At 41.2% G+C, this 15,905-nt stretch overlaps 1 protein-coding gene across 1 annotated transcript; it reads left to right on the top strand.

Moving 5' to 3' along the window:
* Positions 1-3,301: 3,301 nt before the first annotated feature.
* Positions 3,302-14,878, top strand: lrrc8db (leucine rich repeat containing 8 VRAC subunit Db). Its single transcript, XM_061737535.1, has 2 exons — positions 3,302-3,455; positions 11,650-14,878. The coding sequence occupies exon 2, from the start codon at positions 11,652-11,654 to the stop codon at positions 14,199-14,201; it is 2,550 nt and encodes an 849-aa protein (XP_061593519.1). The 5' UTR covers positions 3,302-3,455; positions 11,650-11,651; the 3' UTR covers positions 14,202-14,878.
* The last annotated feature ends 1,027 nt before the right edge of the window (positions 14,879-15,905 follow it).

The following is a 15,905-nucleotide window of genomic DNA, read 5'->3' as shown; positions in this document are numbered from 1 at the left end:
ACACAGACTTGGAAGAAATTGCGTCTTTTGTGGAAGAGGAAAATCTTTATGATCGTCCTCATTGTTTCCTGAGAAACAACAAAACCTCTTTGAATGGAAGCAGATGGAATCACCGCAGTCACCACTACTATACTATACTATACTATATTATATTATACTATACTATACTGTACTATACTATATTATACTATACTATACTGTACTATAGTATACTATACTGTACTATACTATATTATACTATACTGTACTATACTATAGTATACTATACTATATTATAATATACTATACTTTACTATACTATAGTATACTATACTATAGTGTAGTATACTATAGTATAGTACACTATAATATACTATACTGTACTATACTATACTATATTATAATATACTATACTTTACTATACTATAGTATACTATACTATAGTGTAGTATACTATAGTATAGTACAGTATAGTATACTATACTATACTATACTGTACTATACTATACTATACATTACTATACTATACTATACTATACATTACTATACTATACTATACTATACTATACTATACTGTACTATACAATACTATACTATACTATACTATACTGTACTATACTATACTGTACTATAATATACTATACTGTATTATACCAGACAGCTCCTCTTCCACAAAACGTATGTGCTCTTCCTGTTAGAGTTCTCAAAATTACGACTTTATTCTCGTCATATTACGACTTTATTCTTGTAATATTACGACTTTATTCTCTCAACATTACAACTTTATTCTCATAATATTACGACTTTATTCTTGTAATATTACGACTTTATTCTCACAATATTATGACTTTATTCTCGTAATTTCCAATTTTTTGTTGTCTTATTTTGGCCCTAATACTCCGTCGTAGCTTTCCGATCTTGCATGAATAGCCAATATTGCACACGTGCCACGGCTCTCCATCGGCCTCAGGACCAGTGAATAACTGACTACCATCATTTAAATAGGTTTAATGAAACCGTTAATGTTCTACATCTTATGTCTGAGAACGGGATGAATCCTAATGCCAAGTAGTTGTTTTTCTTCCAGGATGTATTTCCATCAACACGTCAGCACGTTTATGCATATTATTATTCAGATAGTGATAAAATGTTTAAAAGAATCCAGGTTCTAATAAATATGATTATTTAACTGTTTATTTTAAATATTGCTCATGTTATTTTTGGAGAGACAAAGCACATTGTTTAATGCCATGTATCAGTGTTAGAGGCTATTTTAGACAGTCCTGTTTGACATGACAAATATGACAAACAGAAAATGAATTGAACATTTTGATGCTGAACATTCATTTAATTCCTTTTCTATCCAATAAGGCTTTATTAATATATAGTGAAGCGTTTGCATAATATGAATACTGTTTTATTAAGCTATGTGATAATAATGTGACTTAGTTCAGCTAAATAACATGTTATTAAGCTGAACTGAACTGTGAATTAAGTATTAACAGCTTCACCACCGACCGAACATCCGTCCACATCCGGACTGAAGGTGGTGAGGACGAGTGGACAGGTGGATCATGTGAAGGCAGGTCCACGTCCTGCAGCCGTCCTGCTGTCCCCCCATCCCGCTGCTGATGCCAGTGCCCAGTCCTCCCACCAATGCCCTCGTCCCCTCTTCCCCCCCGTCCCCCAGCTGATGCTCTCACCCCCCCGTCACGGTGCCCCAGTCCGACAGTCCCCGGTCCCTCCCATCTCCTCTCCCTGGCCCTGCCCCTTCTCAACCTTTCCCCGACCCTGCACCCCAACCTGGGACTTCCTGATTGGGCCGGAGCTTCGGAGCTGCATGCTGGCCTGCGGTCCCCACCCCCGGTCATCCCGTTGCTGCTTCCACCTGCCTGCTGTGCTGTTGCCGTCCCCGACCCCCAGTCTGGCCCTCGGCAGGAGGGTCCCCCCTTATGATCCAGGTCCTGCTCAAGGTTTCTTCCCTCCTATAGGGGAGTTTTTCCTTGCCACTGTTTGGCTTAAGGTTTTTCTCCCACTAGGGGAGTTTTTACCTGCCATTGTTTATGTAATAACTGCTCGGGGGTTTATGTTCTGGGTATGGGTCTCTGGAAAGCGTCTAGAGCAGGGGTGTCAAATGTGCGGCCCGTGGGCTGCATGCGGCCCGAGAGAGATTTTCATGCGGCCCGCAAGAAGTTTCCAACGCAAAAAAAATAAATGTTAATTTACTAAAAAGGAAGGCATAAATAATTGCCATGAATCGCAGCATATCCGATAATATATTTCTTCTACAAATCCATCGTTATTCCACAAAGAGAGCTGTTTTTGAAATTTTTTTAGTTTTCTAGAATGCATTTGCCAATTTTATTTCTTTGTAGATGGTTGTTTATTTTTATTAACTGACTACTATTATATATTTTCGCAGGAAAAATATCACTGCTAAAAAAAGTTGATAGAAGATATTTATTCAGAGAATTTCAGTTTTGAATACGAGGATAGTGACAAAGTAAAACAGTTAAAAGAAGTGCTGACTTTTTCGGCACACTGGCGTAAATATCCGCGCCAATTTTTAAAAATAAATACACTTAATTGTACTGGAAAAATCTCTAAATCACAAAGAAACACTCGGATGTAATAAGAAAGATTTTGCTTTTAATTTCCTATAAAAAAGCGAAATATAAAAAAACATACTTGTTTCTGTTTATCTTTGTAAAATGATATTAAAGGTATCTTACATAATTTGAAAAGAAAACGAGAAATTTCAAGAAAAGATCCTGAAGAAATATATTTTACATAATTAGAGTGTAAACAAAGTGCATATTTCCTTTAAAATTAACTAAACTGATATTGGATTAGATAACAATAGTAAAAAAAAAGAATTAGAAAAAAAAAATTAGCACCATTTTTGTTATTTTGAGCTTGCGGCCCGCAAGAAAAAAAATTTGTAACATCTGGCCCGCCAAGCAAAATGAGTTTGACACCCCTGATCTAGAGACAACTTTTGTTGTATTAGACGCTATATAAATACAATTGAATTGAATTGAATTGAATCCCAGTCCCCCCGCTGCGGTCCCCCCGTCCCCTTTCCGTCCTAGTCCCCATCCCCATCCCCCAGTCCTGCAGCTGATACCCCCGTCCCCCCTCACCCCCGTCCCCCCTCAACCCCGTCCCGGTGCCCTTGCCCCATCTTCCCCTCGCCCTGCTCTGATGCCCCCGGCCTCCAATCCCCCCTGTCCCGGGCCCCCGGGCCCAGCTGATGCCCTCACCCCCTCCCTGTCCCCCGGTATCTCCCCCCTCCATCCCCTGGTCCAGGACGGGTCCATGTTCCTCAGAGGGGTGTCTAGTGTCTAATCCTCTTACACTGCAGCGGGAGGAGCAGGACGGCTCCATGTCAGCTCAACATGGCGAGTAGCAGGAGGCGCGGCTCGGTCCCGCTGTCGGTCCCGCTGGCCTCATAACCGGACCAGAACCTCCCGAAGGTGCGTATCTCCGGCCCGGTTCCGGTTCTACTGCTCCACTAATCACCGGTAACGCCGGTAGTAAAGGCCCGGTAGCGCTAGCAGCCTCCCTGGCGTCAGGATGAAACTGAAACCGGGTCAGCTGGAATAACGAGACGGAACCGCTCCGGTTCTCTGGTGTCGGTTCCGACGGCAGGTTCTGGTGCTGCGTTCGCGGCCTCACGGACATCCGAGCACCGGCCATGGATGATGGAGCCGGTCTGAGCTGCTGCACAACAACAACAACAACAACCAGTACTCGAGTTGTAAATAAAAATCAGGGGGGATGGTGGATTTGATCATATGGGGACAGATAATTTGTGCTGATTACAAATAATATAATATATTACAAATAATAGCAGTGACCAAAACACCTGCAGAAATACTGCAGGAATGACATAGCAGCAGTTAAATGCAGCCTTCTGTAAGCTTTAAATATCCACTGGGCTTACATCAAATACATCAAAACACAACAATAAAAAGGATCACTGCAAAAACTCAATATCCTAACAAGAATATTTGTCTTATTTCTAGTTAAAATGTCTCATTTTAGTAAAATAAATCCCATTACACTTAAAACAAGACTCATCACCAGAAAAAACAAAGATTTTCACCTGTTTATAGTAGATTTTCTTTTTTTTCTTTTTTTTTACCTTGTCTGTACACATATTAATGGTTGATACCATGCCGGTAAAAAGCTAAGGCATATATATTTGCATTATTACTATATTTAATATATCTATATCTATATATATCTATATATATATCTATATATATATATATATATATATATATATATATATATATATATATATATATATATATATATCTATATATATATATATATATATATATATATACACACACATATATATATATATATATATATATATATATATATATATATATATATATATATATATATATATATATATATATATATATATATATAGATATATACACATATATATACGCATACATACGCATACACACGCATACACATACAAATATATATACATACAAGCCCAGTGAGTTTTTTTTTTTTTTTTTTTGTTTTGGAGGTGACATCCACTGTCAAGTCGATTTTCACCTGAAATAAGTAGAAAAATCTGCCAGTGGAACAAGATTTTTTTGCTTGTAATGAGAAGATAAATCTTGTCCCACTGGCAGATTTTCCTACTTATTTCAAGTGAAAGTTTACTTGAAACAGGTGAAAATTGTCAAATAAGTTATTTTTCTGGTGATGACTCTAAATGTTGAAATAGCAGTAAAACCACATTCATTGATGAAATGACATAAGGGATGGAAAGGGGGGATGGCAGTTTTACAGGGGGATGATTTGGACCGTTTTATTTCAGGGGGGATGCCATCCCCCCTCATCCCCCCTCATCCCCCCTCAACCCCAGTACTGACAACAACAACCTTCACTTTCACGGTCCCAGCACCAGAACAGATGCTAGTCACATCTAAAAATCCCACCTGATAGGCTACCTGGAATATTTAGGAATGAGATGCAGACGAAACCATGTCAGTCATGACGGCCGGATTGAAGTTATAAAATACAGTATAGTACCAGACGGGTTATGATCATACTCATCAAGTTTTGGATTTAAAAATAAGCCCAACTGAGGTCCAGAACCCAGATAACGATTTATGGGTGCCAACACGGTCTGGGAAGGTTCGGTTCGGGTTCCGAGAACGTTAGGTTTTGGTTCCGCTGGAGAGTTTGTTTAATGTCTGGTTGCGGGAAGGTTAGATTTTGGTTACACTAAACGTTCCCTAAACGTTGCAAACTTTGGGTCTGATTCCAACACAGTATACAAAACAAATATATGAATTAGACAAAAGATCAATACAAGTGCACGTGGAGTGGCATGTTGGTTGCAAAGTGATGCAAGTATGTGTTGTGCAGGTGAAAGTGGGGATGATGCCACTGATCCAGAGAGGCAGTGGGAAAGAAGCTGTTTTTGTGTGTATAAAAATGCAGATGCTCTAATACAAAAGTACTATAGCTTTAAATGGGAATATAATAGAATAGAATAGAATAGAATAGAATAGAATAGAATAGAATAGAATAGAATAGAATAAACTTTATTGATCCCCCAGAGGGGAAATTCACTTGTGCAGCAGCAAACATACACACGGTCAACAATTTTTACAAAATATACACAAAAGTATGAAAAGGTATAAAAAAGTATAGCCTATCCTAAAAAAAACAAAAACAATAAATAGCTAAGTAATTAAAAAGAGCAATATAAAAAATGAGCAATGTACAAAAGAAATACTAAACCGGAAAAACGAATAATATATACATGTGCAAAGAGACAAAAATACCAGTGATGTATTGAGAGAGAGAAGGTTATTGCACTTTTAAACTATACTTGTGGAGTGACGTGAGCCATTACTTGAAGGGAAAGCAATTTACAAAAATGCTGACCATAAAATCTGTATACATATTTGCTTTCAGAAAGCAGGTTATTGCACTTGAATGACTAGAGTTGGTTGTTGTAAAGTGTGATGGCTGTCGGGATGAAGGACCTGCGGTAGCGTTCCTTCTTGCGGCGCGGGTGGAGCAAATTGGTCAGTCCCAAAAGCTTTATTGAAAAAAAAAACAAAAAAAACCCCAAGGTTAAATAAAAAGATATGAGAGGAAAAGAAAGCTCCAGTCTCTCAACCTCAGTCCTTCTCAACTGGCCTAAAAAAGGAAGAAACAGAAGAGAAAAAAAAGGTTTAATGTCACACGAAGAATTGACATGAGTACTAAATTGCGTGTGCACTGAAAAAGTTTGCACGTGCTGTTGTTGTGTGTTTTGCGGGTGATCAACTAAGAATGCTCGCGCAATTGATAACAGGTGCAAACCGCAGTATTTAAATGAGGTGTTGCGCGTCTTACGGTTTGCGCCATGGAGAGTCTGGATGGAAAGCAGGATAGTCGCAAGCGCAAAATGAAATTTGACGAGTTGGAGTTAGAGATATTAGTGGAAGAGGCAAATAAACACATTCATGAACTACAGCAAAGAAATTTAAACATTACCAAAAGAAACGCAATATCGGAGAAAATCTGCGATAGAATAAATGCAGTTGGTAACACAAAAAAAGAACGGCAGATGAGGTTTAAAGAAGGTGGCAAGATATAAGGCGAAGAACTAAAGAAAAAGTGGCCTTTAATAAAACTTGTGCAACCATTTTTAAAATAGCATGCAGCAGAATAAAGACTCTCTCTCTGCGTATTCTTTGATTTTGGCGATGTCGCCTCCTTGCCACAATAACAGCAGCCATCGGTGCGTAATGCTGGGCAGATTAGCACCTTCCTTTCCAACGTATTAAATACAGACGCAATCACAATCCCCACAATTACTTTTAGGCTTGGTAAATCTCATTGCGTGTGGTAAATGAACCTATTTGCAGTATTTCCAGTATTTAGCGCTTTCTGGTGGGTACGCCCCATTTTGATTATTCATCAGGGCAAGAGTACTAAATGAATAGCGTGTGCTTTGAGAGACGCAGTCCTCTTTGCACGCTGTTAGTAGATCAGCTTGCACATTGGTTTGCGGGTGATGTCAAGTTTGCACACGTTTTTACGCACGCAAACCTTTAGTAAATCAGGCCCAAAGTGCCTTACTAACAAGCCTGTTTTGTGATGAACATCTCAGAAGAATTTTAATTTACAGTCTGTGTGGGGCAAACTTAAGTGCTTGCCCAATCAGGTTCTTCTGGGCCACAGCTAGAGTAGAAAACACGTATAAAAATGACAAGTCAAATTAAAACCTCCAAGCATAATACTGGTATGAACAACAAAAAAAACACCTGCCTGTTAGAACCTTGCAGAGTGTCAGGTCCTGAAAGCTTTATTTTCCTTCCTGCAAAGAAAGCTTTTCAGGCTTTACTCCTTCAGGACATTGTTGGTTGTCACCAGCATACAACCGACTGCAGAACCTGCAGTCAACCCTTGAAGCAATGCCAGGACAAGTTGCTGTAAAAACAGAAATACAAGAGATCTAGAACAAGGTGGAGAGCTTATACAATCTCATTTTGTAAGAGAAGTGAGTTCAGTTATAACGATTTAAATTAATGCAATTGTATTTCTTATGGTGCTTTTCCACTAGTACCTACTCAGCCCGACTGGACTCGCCTCTGTTTTGCGCTTTTCCACTAGGGGTCTAACGTGCCGAGTAGATACTCTTTCTGTATCTATTCTGCTGAGGTTCTGAGTCGGCTGTATCTGACATCATCACACTACAGGCCACCGATTGGTCGGGGGGTTGGAGTCAGACGTCTGAGTAAGGATGTGACATCATTTCAAGAGCGACTCGCGGCTTCTTATTCATTTTTTTGAAGAACAATGACAGCACAGAAATCTGTTCCGTGGTCAAATTCTGAGGTGGAGACCTTCTTAAACCTGCTGGCTGAGGAAAATATCCAGAGAGAGCTAGATGGGGCCGCGAGGAATGAACACAGTCGTCTCCAAATCTTCCCGATAGCGAGCAGTTTACCTGGTTCTACGTAGACTTATCCAGTCTCCAGTATTTCTTCCAGCCAATCACCAATGCCCGTATTGCGTTGCGTGCTTCGATATCAGGCATTCTGACCAATCAGCATTTTAGAGCGTAATTTCAAACTAAAATGAGTGTGTTGCTCTCTCTGTGATCCAAGTCTTTTTTTAGTCTTTCTTGTACTTTAACATTTGATAGTTTGTTTTTTAATTTACTGTTTAAAAGTGTAATGCTGTGTGACATTACACATCCTTATTTGATGGAGCAGACTGCATCATGGTTTGAGCCTATATGGGAAAAACACAGAAATGCGACCAAAATGTGCCTTCTGATGATGTCCAACGTCAGTTTACAGAGAACATGTATGAAATGAGTTGCTGTTTTGATTTCACGTTTTTTAGAACGTTTTTAAGACTTTCAATTTCAGGGGTTGGATTATGTCTAGTTCACCAGTTTCTAAAGCTGATAGAGGCGCAATCAGTCACACAATGCATCTAACATGGTATTTGAATGAATAGACATGCATTATCATGGATGTCATTGCCACCTAATCAGAAGTCTTGAATAATGTAAATGTGAGTTTAAAATGGCAACGGCAGGCTACAGGAATAAATGAAACACATTCTTATTTTACAAATATTTTGACAAACTATTATTGTTTGTTCAATCCTACGTGAAACTGTGCTTTTGAAAGCAAACCAGACATTGTGTTTCCCCTACTGGGGTTGAGACACATTGAACCACTTGTGAAATGAAGAAGTGAACTTTTTAGTTGAGAAACTCGTTTTATTGATAGATTTGTGTTTTAATCATTTTCACTTCATACGGTTACAAAACTGAAATCAAGCACAAAACTATTGTTTTGAGCAAAATTGATATCAGCCTAAGAATAGTATTATCTTACTATGCTGGTGGTTTTAATTAGATTTTATAAGGCAACCATTTTTAGTGATTTTTCAAGTGACTGCAAACTATTACTGTATATGCTAGGCCTGAAACTTAAACATGTCACACCCAGAACAACTAAAAACAACCAAACAGGGACGTTGTGTGGAGGTATAGTGCAACCACAAGAGAACGTTTCAGTTGGTTGGTTCCCTTAACGTTTTGGGAACGTTAGAACCCTTAAGAAATGCTCCCTGAACGTTTTGTGTAAGTGGGGTATCTCTTACATTTTAAGACAGGTTTACAAGAAATTTAAAATAACTACCTTTCAACCATTCACAAACTACAATTATGTGCTCAGAATCTGATAGGCCGACCTTAGTTGACCCTGAAATGCTATGAACATTCCTATGTATGTAATTCCTATAATAGAGCCTAAATGACACAAAAGGGAATTAAAGAACATGTATCTATTTTAAATATTTTCAGTTTATATACACATTGCTTGTCTTCAAGTGAAACATTTACATTTTATTTTTAAATGTCATTTTCACTCATGTGGCTCTGGCGTTCATGACTGATGACACGGACGCATGTTTCCCTGCCTCCAGTCACGCTGGTGCTGCTGACGGGCATCGGTCCTTCCCCCGTGAGACACTCTAAAACCGCAGTTACAAATCTTTCAGAACGCGGAACTGTGCTCCATTCTGCTCCTCTTTAGGAAAATAACTTTTTTTTTTACTTTTTTGGCAGAAAAGCCTTCTCTCTCGTTACATCCATCTCTGATCTGTTGTTCCGAATTTATTCCTGTTGTTGCCACTAACCACGCTACATAGATGGCAGTTCTCACGAGGCTAGTGACAATTCAGTTTAGAAAAACACAGGAATGCTTTTTAAAAATTATTATATTACTGTATAAAATGGGAAATTTTACCGGAAAATACTAATACGGGGGGACATTGGGAAAGAGGGGTAAGATACGGTAGTTTCCCGGCCAAAATGGGAGACTTGACAGGTATTATGGTAGGTATTATGATCCAACGTCTGAAATTTGAAGACATGTAGGGCCCGATTTACTAAGATCCTAAATAAAGAGTACTAAATTGCGTGTGCACTGAAAAAGTTTGTGCGTGCTGTTGTTGTGTGTTTTGCGGGTGATCAACTAAGATTGCGTGCGCAATTGATAACAGGTGCAACCCTCAGTATTTAAATGAGGTCTTGCGCGTCTTACGGTTTGCGGCGCAAACTTTGCGCCATGGAGAGTGGATGGAAAGCAGGATATAGTCGCAAGCGCAAAATGAAATTTGACGAGTTGGAGTTAGAGATATTAGTGGAAGAGGCAAATTGTTGCCGTATTCAGCACCCCTGCCGTGAAAAGCACCCCCTCGTATATTCTATGATAAGTAGACCAAGAAAAAAAACAACACACTGACACTTCAATATATGTATATATACACACTCACACAAACACATACTTAGGAGTTTATATTATATATATTTACAAATATTATGGAAGACAACACAGTAAGCAGGCTATTAATTAATGACATCAATAACCATTTAACCGATTTTTGTTATCTGTGACTGTGATTGTGGGAAAGTATGACTATTGTGGAATCCATGAGCGCATTTAAACAATCATTAACACAAAACTGGACGCTAAACAGAACGTGACACGGAATGAGAATATCATTTTTGTCAGACGAGGGGGTGATTTTCACGGCAGGGGAGCTGAATACGGCACAACACCGGGGTATGACAACTGCAGAACAAGTATAGGCGCACAATAAGAAACACTTTTTTCTCCATGAAAACACGTGATTTATTTATTATCACAAATAAAAAAATGAATGTGCCTCCTGTGGCAACCTTTTGCTGAATAATACTCGATTTAACATTCAAATAAAATATTTCTCCTTTTGCATGTGGAGATTAGCACTTTCCTTTCGAACGTATTAAATACAGACGCAATCACAATCCCCGCAAAAACTTTCGGGCTTGGTAAATCTCATTGCGCGTGGTAAATGGACCAATTTGCATCTTCCCCTCCCAGTATTTAGCGATTTCTGGCGGGTACGCCCCATATTGATTATTCATCAGGGCAAAAGTACTAAATGAATTGCGTGTGCAATTTTGCGCATTTCAGAGACGCAGTCGTCTTTGCACGCTGTTAGTAGATCAGCTGGCACTTTGGTTTGCGGGTGCTGTCAAGTTTGCACACGTTTTTACACACGCAAACCTTTAGTAAATCAGGCCCGTAGTGTATTAAGTCATTTATGTCAAGTCATTCTCGGGCAGATGTTTTGTGCTAATCTGGGTGTATTTAAGTAGCCTCTATAGCAACACATGAAAGCACATATCTGGGATTAATATATTGTCTGCTGGAGCATATCCCAGCTCTGTCCAAGCAAAAAGCAGCGGTACACCCTGTACGGGTCCCCAGGCCTTCCCAAGGCCACATATGGACAAACAGCCACACATGCCCCAAAATTTGAATAGTGCTCGCTATTTTGCCTCTAATACAATAGAAAGTAAACACGGACAGGATTATAACAGGAAACAATGAGGCAACTCACAGCTGCTGGAGCCAAATCCTGCATGAGAAAGCAAGCGATCTGTAACAGCCCAAATGTTTATGAGCTGTCATGTGGTGAGGCGATATTTATAAAATGAAAACAGTCCAGCAGGCAAGTGCACTTACACAAACAGTTGGAAACCTCTTGTGTTATAAAATCCTACTCCTACTGTTTTTCTATCAATTCACTGCAAATGATGTTACTTCCTTTTCTCCTTTGCAGGGATGTTCACCCTCACAGAGGTAGCCTCTCTGAACGACATACAGCCGACTTATAAAATCCTGAAACCATGGTGGGACGTCTTCATGGACTATCTTGGAATTGTGATGCTGATGTTGGCCATCTTCTCTGGAACCATGCAGTTAACCAAGGACCAAGTGGTTTGTCTTCCCATCTTGGAGCAAACTCCCGCGGGGGCTGAGGGCTTCCTGGGAACACATCCACCAGAGCCTGCAGAGGGTTTGTGGAACAAAGAGAGTGCAGTCGGGGAACAGGCTGCTCCTCTGATGGCGAAGAGGCCTCTGGAAATCACTCCCCCGACGGTCACGCAGCCATCTGCTTTGGTGCCAGCGCAGCCCACGGGGGTTAGAACCAAGCTGGATTTCCAGCAGTATGTTTTCGTCAACCAGATGTGCTATCACGTCGCTCTCCCTTGGTATTCCAAGTATTTCCCATACCTCGCTCTAATTCACACTATTGTACTGATGGTCAGCAGCAACTTCTGGTTTAAATACCCTAAGACGAGCTCAAAAGTAGAACATTTTGTTTCCATACTCGGAAAATGTTTTGAATCACCTTGGACGACCAAAGCGCTGTCCGAGACGGCGTGCGAGGACTCGGAGGAGAACAAGCAGAGGATAGCCGGCGCCTCCTCTCTCCTGAAGCACCTGTCAATGTGCAGTGAGGAAGGGAGCCCCAACCAGTCCGCCCCGATGCTGACGAAGACGGGGCTGGCCTTCTCTGCCGAGAAGTTGGTGAGTGAAGTCCCCTCCATGACCATACTGGACAAGAAGGATGGCGAGCAGGCGAAGGCCCTGTTCGAAAAGGTCCGGAAGTTCCGTGCCCACGTGGAAGATAGCGATTTGATCTACCGACTCTACGCCATTCAGACGGTCATCAAAACAGTGAAGTTCATTCTGATCCTGTGCTACACCATGACGTTCGTGGCATCGATAGACTTCGATCACGTGTGTGAACCTGAAATAAAGCATTTGACGGGATATGCTAGATTCCACTGTACGCACAACATGGCCTTCATGTTGAAGAAACTCCTCGTCAGCTACATTGCTCTCATATGCGCTTACGGCGTCATCTGCATCTACACATTGTTCTGGCTTTTTCGGCGGCCGCTCAAAGAGTATTCCTTCGAAAAAGTCAGAGAGGAGAGCAGCTTCAGCGACATTCCCGATGTCAAGAATGACTTTGCGTTCCTGCTCCACATGGTCGACCAGTACGACCAGCTGTACTCCAAGCGCTTCGGGGTTTTTCTGTCCGAGGTGAGTGAGAACAAACTCCGCGAGATCAGCCTCAATCACGAGTGGACCTTTGAGAAGCTGCGGCAGCACGTGACGCGAAATCCCCAAGATAAGTTGGAACTCCATCTCTTCATGCTGTCTGGAGTGCCGGACGCCGTGTTCGATCTCACCGACTTGGAAATCCTGAGGTTAGAATTAATCCCGGAGGCCAGGATAACGGCCAAGATCTCCCAGATGATTGGCCTCCAGGAGCTGCACTTGTACCACTGCCCTGCCAAAGTTGAGCAGACCGCTTTCATCTTTCTCTGCGACCACCTTCGGTGCCTTCACGTCAAATTCACAGATGTTGCAGAGATTCCCAGCTGGGTGTACTTGTTGAAAAATTTGCGAGAGTTGTATTTGATTGGCAACCTGAACTCCGAAAACAACAAAATGATCGGGATTGAATCCCTCCGAGATCTTAGGCACTTAAAGATTTTACATCTCAAAAGTAACCTCACCAAGGTCCCGACGAACATCACCGACCTGTCCCCACACCTGGTCAAACTGGTCATCCACAACGACGGCACCAAGCTTCTGGTGCTGAACAGCCTGAAGAAGATGGTCAACCTCGGGGAGTTGGAGCTGCACAACTGTGAGCTGGAGCGAATCCCTCATGCCATCTTCAGTCTGAACAACCTGCAGGAACTGGATCTCAAATCCAACAATATTCGTACAATAGAGGAGGTCATCAGTTTTCAGCACCTCAAGAGACTGACCTGTCTCAAACTTTGGTACAATAAGATCATCATCATCCCGCTGTCGATTAGCCACGTCAAAAACCTGGAGTCGCTCTATCTCTCACACAACAAGCTGGAATCACTGCCCTCCTCGTTGTTCACCCTTCTTAAGCTGAGATACCTCGATGTTAGCCACAACTCCATCGCGGTGATACCTCCGGAGGTGGGCTTCTTGCAGAACCTCCAACACTTTGTCATTACGGGCAACAAAGTTGAAGTGGTCCCCAAGCAGCTGTTCAAGTGTAACAAGATAAGAACGTTATGTCTCAGCCACAACTGTGTCTCCTCCATCCCTGAGAAGATCGGCCACCTCTTGCAGCTCACGCACCTGGAAATGAAGGGGAACTGCCTGGATCGTCTGCCGGCCCAGCTCGGCCAGTGCGGCCTCCTCCGTCGAGGCTGCCTGCTGGTGGAGGACCACCTCTTTGACTCGCTCCCCTTGGAGGTCAAGGAGAGCATGAATCAGGACGCTAGCGTTTCGTTTGCAAATGGGTGTAAATGTCTGAGTGACGGACGGTAACACGACGGAACGTCCTCTCGTTCCCCGGTGGGTCAACTTTGCAGCTCGGCACAAACACTTCCCTAAACCACCGACTACATCATAGTGTACATCATGTCTAGATTTGTTGCTCTTCTTTTCTTTTCCATTTTTTTTTCAGTTCATGTGCACATACTAGTTGTCGAAACACTGCCGTCTTTTCTCTTTTGTGTCCACAAATATAATGTGTCCAAAGGAACATTTAACAGAACCCTTTTATAGCTGTGAATTATGGAGAGCTTTCACCCGAACAGTCGTGAAGAACAGAGCATCAATCTGAGGAGGATGGCTCCCGAAAACTGTAGAAGTACTTTGATTATCTTCAGTTTAAAATTTTTAGTTCAACTAAAACCAACATTACACTTTTACTTTCCTCTTTTATATAAGTAAGTACCACCACTACACACCTGACCTTAAGTAATGGCATGTTCTTACACATCGGTTCCACGCTCACGTCTTGTGCTGTTCCCCGAACATTGCTGAAGTATGGAGTTTTGATTAGTTTCGTATCTTCAGTCAAATCACAATGGCACATTTAAGTAGTTGTAACTTTTGTAAAAAATCTATTTATTGTGTAATGTGCTTTTATTTTTATGCTCAGCCCTTTGTAAGCCTGTTTTTAAAATGTGCTACCTTAATAAAAGTATTCCTATGCTGCAGCTTTGTAATCACTGTTATTCAGAGCTGAAAACAGGCCTCTAGTTGCTCAGCATGGCCTTTTATTTTTGTTTTAAGACACTTTCTTCTTTTTGCATTTTATTTAGGAAATTGTTGTCTGAGGCACCTGTTCAATGGGATTAATTATTTAAATAACGTAGTCATAGTTGTGCAATTCAATATTGCACATTCCTTACAGCCAGTTCATTGGTAAATGTGGCGTTTCTGGTCCTGGACAGGATCCCAGTTGTGTATTGGAACGACGTTATACTCCAGAAGGTACATCAAAGTCACGTTGATACAGTTCAGGTTGTGTTTGGGTCAGAACCCCTCACTAATCCCTCACAGGGTCACATATAAACAAATAACACGCGCTCACTCGTACGGCCGGTTTAAAATCACCATTCACCCTGACGTAAAATGGTTCTGGAGGATGGGAGGAAGCCTGGAGAAAACCCACAAGAGCTCCGGGGGGGGGACATGCAAACGCCACACAGAAAAACCCCTGCTGGGAGTTGAACCAGGAACCGTGTTGCTGTTATAATACTGTTGTTTCCTCCTTTTCCTCGCTAATTCAGATGTAGTATCTCTAAAACAACAACATCGTCAGTATCTGGATTCATGCAGGTCCTCAGACACAAAATCAGCTAGTATTTATATTTATTTAATTATTTATCATTAATTCAGTTTTACAGGTTTATGATGGTTCTTAGCAACAGAGTACAGCCGGACAGAAATCTAGAAAACCCACCAATTTGGAATAAAATGCAGCTTTTACCATTTGAAACTATGTTCTTCGGAAAGTAACTTAATTTTATGAATGACTTATATGAAGAAACCTTAAGTATATGTTTTATGGAGCAGGCCATGACACCACATAATGAAGTTATAAGGAGAGGTTGTGGATGTATTGGGGTCGGCTGGGATGGAGCGGAAAACAAGTTTGTGTTATGTTGCCCTCTGCTGGCTAGTCAATGCTATTGCAAGTTTCCCCCCTGCTTGCTTCTTTCCGGGTACTCCGGCTTCCTC

This window comes from Cololabis saira, chromosome 13, assembly GCF_033807715.1.
Source record: "Cololabis saira isolate AMF1-May2022 chromosome 13, fColSai1.1, whole genome shotgun sequence".
Lineage (NCBI taxonomy): Eukaryota > Metazoa > Chordata > Actinopteri > Beloniformes > Belonidae > Cololabis > Cololabis saira.
Note: the sequence above shows the minus strand (reverse complement) of the source record. Positions and strands in the feature narration are given on the sequence as shown.

Excerpts from the sequence above, each read along its gene's own strand:
- lrrc8db (XM_061737535.1), top strand. The coding sequence starts at position 11,652 with ATGTTCACCCTCACAGAGGTAGCCTCTCTGAACGACATACAGCCGACT.